General features: G+C 37.5%; 1 protein-coding gene across 1 annotated transcript; it reads left to right on the plus strand.

Annotated features, from left to right (window-relative positions):
- The first annotated feature begins 3,246 nt into the window (after window positions 1–3,246).
- Window positions 3,247–5,638, plus strand: LOC140183309 (uncharacterized). The gene is made up of 3 exons (XM_072231511.1): window positions 3,247–4,326; window positions 4,392–5,045; window positions 5,369–5,638. The coding sequence occupies exons 1-3, from the start codon at window positions 3,247–3,249 to the stop codon at window positions 5,636–5,638; spliced, it is 2,004 nt and encodes a 667-aa protein (XP_072087612.1).
- Window positions 5,639–8,155: the final 2,517 nt, after the last annotated feature.

The following is an 8,155-nucleotide window of genomic DNA, read 5'->3' on the forward strand; positions in this document are numbered from 1 at the left end:
CAAAGATCTTTATATGGTTTAAAGCAATCCGGACGAATGTGGTATAATCGTCTTACTGAGTATCTGGCAAAAAAACAGATTCAAGAATGATGATATCTGCCCATGTATTTTCATAAAGAAATCTGCATCTGGATTCATTATAATTGCTGTGTACGTTAATGATTTAAATATCATTGGAACTCCTGAAAAGATTTCAACAATTATAACAGCTCTAAAAGAAGAGTTTGAGATAAAAGATCTTGGAAAGACTAAATTTTGTCTCGGCCTGCAGATCGCGCATACAAAAAATGGGGTCTTTATTCATCAAACAACATACACAGAAAATATCTTGAAGAGATTTTATATGGATAAGTCACATCCATTAAGTACCCCAATGATCGTAAGATCTTTGGATGTGGAAATGGATCAATTCCATCTTAAAGAAGAAAATGAAGATATCCTTGGTCTTGAAGTACCATATCTTAGTGCCATTGGAGTGCTAATGTATCTTGCTAATAACACACGACCTGACGTATCATTTGCGGTGAATTTACTAGCAAGGTATAATTTCTCTCTAACTAGAAAACATTAGAATGGAATCAAACACATTTTTTGATATCTTCATGGAACGGTTGATATGAGATTGTTTTATCCCTATGGATCCAAGTCACAACTAGTTGGTTATGCAAATGCAGGATACATGAAGCAAGTCGTGAGTGTTTTTGGCTTAGGAGTTTGATCTAATATATTATGTCATCATGTGGACTTATTGATCATAAGATAGCCCCAACTGTCCTGTTTGAAAATAATACAGCATGCATTACGCAACTTAAGGGTGGATACATCAAAAGGTGATAGAACAAAGCATATTTCTCCCAAATTCTTTTTCACTCATGACCTTCAAAATCAAAGAACAATTGATGTCCAACAAATCCGTTCAAGCGATAATCTGTCAAATTTATTTACAAAGTCACTTCCAAAATCTTCCTTTGAAAGATTGGTAATCAAATTGGGATGCGTTGATTTTGAGATATTAAATGATGTCAACAAGAGGGGGAGACTGTACTCTTTTTTCTTTGGTCATATTTTTTCATTGGATTTTTCTTGACAAGGTTTTTAATGAGGCAGTCCTCATCACAAACAATGTTGCACTCTTTTTTTTCACTAAAGTTTTTTTTCATTGGATTTTTCTTTAGTAAGGTTTTAACGAGGCATAATCCTAAATGGTCATCCAAATTGTGATAAGATAGTCTGAGATGGATGCCCATTTCTCAATATTGCTCAGGATATCAAAAGAGATTACAATTAACTAAGTTTGAAAAAAGTGACCCCATATATGTATATAAATAGGGGAGCATAGTTGAGACATAATACACACAATAGCAATAATAAGATCGCTTTCTCTCCTTCTTTATATTGTTCCTCTTTTTCTCTCTTTTGCAAATAAATTGCTACATATATTAGTGAATATTAATACTAAAATTATCTATTTACACATCTTTATTTTATATCTATTTTATCTTTTTTATTTATTTTACAACATTATTCAATTTTTTAACATATTTTTACTGAATACTTTCTCTTTTAATTTTAACCATGTATAGTTTGATAAATACAAGATAATTTATATTTTTCGTTGTAAAAGAAAAAAAAGACAAAAGCGTGTATTTAGATACCATTTATTTTCTAAAAGATAAGATACATGGTATAAAATCAAAATGAGAATCAAAAATACTATTTGTATATTAAAATAAATCACTATATTTATATAGAGTAAATTACCAATTATGCCCCCGAATTTGTAAAACGCTGACATAAATACCCCTAGAATTCAATAACAACAATCATACCCTTGAAAAATTTAAAAACGGATCAGATCTGCCCAACTGTGAGGAGAACCCTTCTCCGTTAAATGGAGTTTGTTGATGTGTCAAACGGAAGTCCAACGTGGCATTCGTATTAGACTCTCAATCACGTTTTGTCCATGTATCCCCAATTCAACAAACCCTAATTGCGCAATTGAGATGAAATGACAGAATTAACCCTAAGTGAAACATCATATTTAACTAAGAGTATGTTGAATGTGCGAAACTGAAGAGTTTATGGGTGGTCGTCTCTGTTTCTGTTCGTCTGTTGTCGCTTTGTATTCGTTTCTTGGATTTGGCAATGTCACATGCGGTATCACATTTGGCGTTGATACGGAGTGAAGAAGTCGCCGTCGATCAACCAAGGTTTTGGTAAGCATTTTATGTTTACGTTGGTGTTATTATCAGTCGTTTGGGGTTTGCAATGGAGGTATGATGATGGTGTTTTCATGTGTCGTGTTAGATGTTTATGACTTTTTTGATGATTTTTGTCAGATGGCTACGCATATCACATTTGTTTATCACCATCGGGGTTGGTTAGAGAAGGATGCAGATGGTGGGGTGAAGTATAATGGTGGTTTACTGAGTATCATCGAGAGGGTGCATGTTGATACTTGTAATCTATTCCTTGTTGAAGGCTTGTTTCTAGATTTAGGTTATACTAGGTATAATGAAGTTTATTGGTTGGAGCCAGGGATGGATTTAGCTAACGGGTTACGGGTGCTCAGAAGGGATGCCGATGTGGTTAAGATGTGTGATGCTGCACTGAGGAATGAAAACATTGTTCACTTGTATTTTGAGCATCCAGTTGATATGGATCCAGAGTATATTGATGAGGCTGAGGTTTTTGCTAACGAAGATGTTGAGATGCCTTTCTTAGAAGACCAGGAAAATCATGACCAGGAACCGCAACAAAATGAAGAGGAGGAAGGATCTGAACATACAGAAGTAGAGGGAGCTCCTTTATTTAATGAAGCAAATGAACAAGAGGATCCCCCACAGCACGAGGAGCAACAACAAGAAGAGGATGAACCAACGTTGAACAAAGGGGGGTATGATGAAGCATTGCCAGAGGAGGCTGGTACTGAAAACCTTTCTAATCAAAGACAGGCTGGAACAAGTAAAAATGAGGCCCCTAACGAAGGAGACAATCAGCAAACCCATGTTGAAGACCATGAGAGGCCATCGAATCCTGAAGAAGTTAATGGCAGGGGAAGAAAACGCAGGAAGAAACATGCAAGGCCCCCACCATCTGGTAGAGATCAACCTGCACCACAAAACAATAGTGAAGGACATGCTGGTTAGTATATGAATTGTAGATCCTAGTAGTAATGTTATTTTTTTTGGGTTTGTAAATGTATTTGCCATAAAATGTCCGTTAATTAATAACCTTAAACTATGAATGCGTAATGTTGTTGAACTATATGAGGATGCATCTTGTGGGGTTCAAGGTCGAAGGATTCATCGAAGACCCCGTCCATCCGGCCAGAGGATTCTGCCACCTAGGGAAAAGAATCAGGCCCCAAGGGTGGTTGTGCCTAACCCAAATGACATTGATGAAGAGCCTACTGAATATCAATATCATTCTGAAGAGCTACACACCCCACCAGGTTCTGATTCTGAGGATGAAAATCCAGTATTCCCTCAGTATAATCCTGATACAAAGTTTGGCAAAATTAGACTGGAGTTAGGGATGGAGTTTGGCACGATGCAGCAGTTTAAGGATGCAGTCAGGAAGTATAGTATTCAGATGGACAGAGAGGCATTTTTTCTCAAGGTTGAACCACATAGGTGCAGGGTCATCTGTTACAACGAAACTTGTCCATGGGAAGTTTACTGTGCAAGGAGAAACCGGCCCCTTAGTTACCAAATCAAAACACTGGTCGATGAGCATACATGTCCTAGGAGTAATAAAAGCAGGTCAGTCACTTGTAAATGGGTGGACGAGGAGTTGATTAGCAAGATTAGGGTATGTCCTAACTTGTCCCATAGAGAGGCTCGAGAAATGTTCAAAGTTGAGTTTGATATTTGTGTCGGAGAGAGGATGATGTTTAGGGCAATGGAGAAGGCTAAGGATGTCATCGAGGGCACAGAAAAGGAACAATATTTGAAGTTAAGGACTTACTTGACTGAGCTGCGTAAGGCCAATCCAGGATCCACTTGCCGTATGAGCACAACACCACAACAAGAGGGGCTGCCTAAGTTTAGAAGTCTATACATCTGTCTAGAAGCATGTAAAAGGGGATTCAAGCAAGGATGTAGGCCTTTCCTATGCCTTGATGGAGCATTTTTAAAGGGCTATTTTGGGGGGCAGCTGCTGACAGTCGTTGCTCAGGACGCCAACAATCATCTATTCCCAGTTGCATATGGAGTAGTCGACGTAGAAACAAAGACCAATTGGAAAGAATTCCTAGAGTATTTGTTGGATGATATCGAGGATCATAGGCAATTTGATTGGCACTTCATGTCTGACAAACAGAAGGTTAGTAATTAAATTGTGTGTGTAATTATGTTATAGTATATGATGTCTAACTTAGTTATTTACAGGGGCTAATACCTGCTCTACAAGAAGTTATGCCAGGGGTTAAACACAGGTTCTGTACTATGCATATGTGGAGGAATTTTAACAAGCGTTGGAAAGACCTAGAACTGAAACAGTTGCTATTTCAATGTGCAAGGGCATTGACTGATCAGGAGTTTAATGAAGGTATGGATGCCATAAAGAGAATTAATACTTCTGCTTGGGAATATCTGTCTAAGTATGAGCAAGAAACTTGGTCAAGATCAAGATTCTCCACTTGGCCCAAAGTGGATAACATAACGAACAACAATGCAGAGTCTCTTAATGCAACCATGGTGGGGCTAAGAGGCAAGAGCATCATAACCATGCTTGAGGAGATTAGATATTACCTCATGAAGACTATGGCTACCCACAAAGATGCACTCATGGCCTACACGGGTAAACTGGCGCCTATCCAGACGAGCAGACTAGAGAAGGAAAAGAAGGAAGGAAACTACGGGGAAGCTCAATGGGTGGGAGACGATGAGCATAATGTCTTTGAAGTTAGAAGGCATGGTCGAACAGTTCGGGTCAACACTCATGAAAGGACTTGCACTTGTAGAAAGTGGCAACTTACAGGTCTGCCTTGCTGTCATGGAGTTGCTGCAATTCAAAGAAAAAATCAACGACCAGAAGATTATGTCCATCATTGGCTGACTATGGAAGCATACAATAGAACATACTAATTTCACATCAACACTGTTCCTAGTCAAGAATATTGGGCTGATGCAGAAGGGCTACCGTGTCTCCCTCCACCTTATAAGAGGCCAATAGGAAGACCTACAAAGAAGAGAGCAAGACATGAATCAGAGAGACAGAGTGGGAGCCAGTACAAAATCAAGAGGAGCTATGGAAAGACAAGTTGTAAATATTGCAAAAAGGTAAATAAAAACTCACTTAATCAATGCCTGTTGATATTGACTGTTCTAATGTGTTAATGCTTGGAATGATGTTGTCTTCGTAGGTGGGACATAATTCGAGGACATGTCCTGATAAGAAGACTCCTGCTGCAGCTGAGGCAGGTGAAGATGTACAACAAGCACCTACAGCAGGTCAGCCGGCAAGAGGAGGAATTGTGCCACCCAGGGGCTTAGAAGACATGTCAGACTCAAAGCAGGAGATGTTCTGGGAAGAAACCATGGATGCAGTTGAAGAGGAGCTCACCCAAGGCCACCCACAGTCTGAAGCTGATGAAAAGGCAGCTCATTTCTCAATAACTGCTGTTTATAGTTAACTCACATGTACTAAACAGACTTTATTTGTTGTAGGGTAACATCAACACATCAGGTACAACAAGTCATGGTGAAGGAGGGAAATCTGCTATATCTAACCCTGCAAGGAGAGCACCAAGATCTAAAACTCCCTCCAATGCTGCTGCGGCTGCTGCTGCATCTACTAGCAAGGAAAGATCCAGGGTCAAGATGCCTATTAGGAGACACCCCTTAGCCCAACCGATTATGAGGCCCACATCTCCAGCTCCAACAGCCCAACCCAATGTGAGGCCCATAGCTCCAAACCCATCTGCCACTCCAAGGCCCAACCCACCATTTAGGCCCCCACAGATAAGGCCCATTGCACCTCCTACAACACCTGCTGCTGGTTCAGGAGTTTCAGACTCCACAAGGTCTCCACTTGTGTCAAATGAAACCATGAATGGTGCATCTAAAGCAACCACTTCTAGGTTCTCAAAGTTCATGCCAAAACAGTCAACTTGAGGGAAACTTGGGTGCATAATTAGTTGATCTTTTTGGGTTATAAGTTAATATTTAGTTGCAGTGGTTTATCTAGTTTTTGGGTTGTATGTTGATATTTACTATGGTTGGTTATTGCCTTTTGTTGGACAATTTGAGTATTTTGATATCTGGTATTAAGACTGATTACTCAGTTTGTAGTATTTTGGATGGAACAATTAGTTCTAATGCTTAATGTTATGCAGACCAATTAGTTAATCTTGTGCCTTTACCAATTTTTATTTCTTAGGTCTATTTGAAATTACTTTTGATATCTCAGTTACCATTTTAGTTAGATTCACTTCACTCAATTCATGCTTCTATTACTGATGCGATCGAATTCAAGACACATTTCCAATTCCTCAACAAGTGACTAAATAGCAACATCAATGTCAACATAACTTCTAAGCAACAACAACAATTAACATTCATTAATAAACCCTGTCCTACACTCATCCCTTCTCCTACCTAACCAAACAAATCAAACTCATACATAAACTCAGTACAAGTCCACCCAGAATGAAACACACAAGCAATTCAACTCTCTTCATCTGCTCTATCAACATCTCTCCATCTATGTGTGTCGTCTCAGTCTCAATACTGGTAAACCTCCCTTTCAAGACTCCACATGTATTGCATACTACTGTGCCATTATTAGAGGATTCCTCCACCCCAGCAGATTCCTCAATAGTTTCATCCATCCACTGAAAATAATGGCACCCAGTGTTCTTTGTCTGCCCAACATAGATACAATTCATCAAGCTCAATTCTCAACCGGGAGGGGGGGAGAAAATTGTAGCAGCATATTCATACATACCTTCCATAGAGGACACCTAAAAAACCATCTTCCTGGGTTTCTCCTTGTCTTCGACTTCAAAGCCACCACCTGAAGACGGCAAAAGCATGTCCCATCATATGGCTTCCTCACGTGTTCTTCGACCCCTTCGGAGCTACAATTTTTCATGGACTGTGTCCTTCGATTACAATTTGACATGACTCTGCTTCCACCATGCATGGCTCTGGTTAGGGTTTTGCTTGCTGATCAATTTGGGGAAAACGTTCTCACCTACAACTATATAAGGGAGAGAATGGATTGAGAGTCTAATACGGATGCCACGTTGGACTTCCGTTTGACACATCAACAAACTCCGTTTAACGGAGAAGGGTTCTCCTCACAGTTGGGCAGATCTGATCCATTTTTTAATTTTTCAAGGGTATAATTGTCGTTATCGAATTCTAGGGGTATTTATGTCAGTGTTTTACAAATTCGGGGGCATAATTGGTAATTTACTCATTTATATATAAATATATTATAATTTAATTTATTTTAATATTATTTTGTATTTTAATGTATATTTTACTTTAATGATTGATTTTAATAATTAATTTTGATATATACATATTATAGTTGAACACGAATATAAATGATAATATTTTGGTGGGACGAAAAATAAAGATGTGTTTAATTTGTATTTTTATTTTTTGTTTTTATTTTTAATATTTTTGTTTTTAAAATTTTGTAAAAAAAATAAAAAATAAAAAATAAAATTTTATTATTTTTACTATTTTTTATAAAATTAAAAAAATAAAAAATACCAAAAATAAAAACAGAAAAAAAAATTACAAAGCAAAGATACTCTAGTTTTATTGGAAGAGAATATGGATATCATTGTCATAAAAAATAGAACTATTTCCTCCTCCTCTTTCGGTTCATGCATTCTTTGTCTCACATAGCAGCATTTGCTATTATGTCAATAATTCTGATAAAGGCTTAAGTAGAAGTATGGCACTTCGCATGAAAATTTAAAAATAAGGATTGCTCTTGTTCATATTTTGACTTAATATAAAAGTGAAATCTATAATAGATAAGCCTAATATATAAAAGATAAAAATTTTGGAGATTTTTTTTTTTACACGATTTACGTAAAGAGTGGATTTTTTATCCACCTATTCGATCTAACTTTCGTAATAAGATCTCAATTGTATTAACAAATGTTCCTATAAATTCATCCAGTATTTTT

The sequence above is a fragment of the Arachis hypogaea genome, chromosome 3 (genome assembly GCF_003086295.3).
Source record: "Arachis hypogaea cultivar Tifrunner chromosome 3, arahy.Tifrunner.gnm2.J5K5, whole genome shotgun sequence".
Classification (NCBI taxonomy): Eukaryota; Viridiplantae; Streptophyta; class Magnoliopsida; order Fabales; family Fabaceae; genus Arachis; species Arachis hypogaea.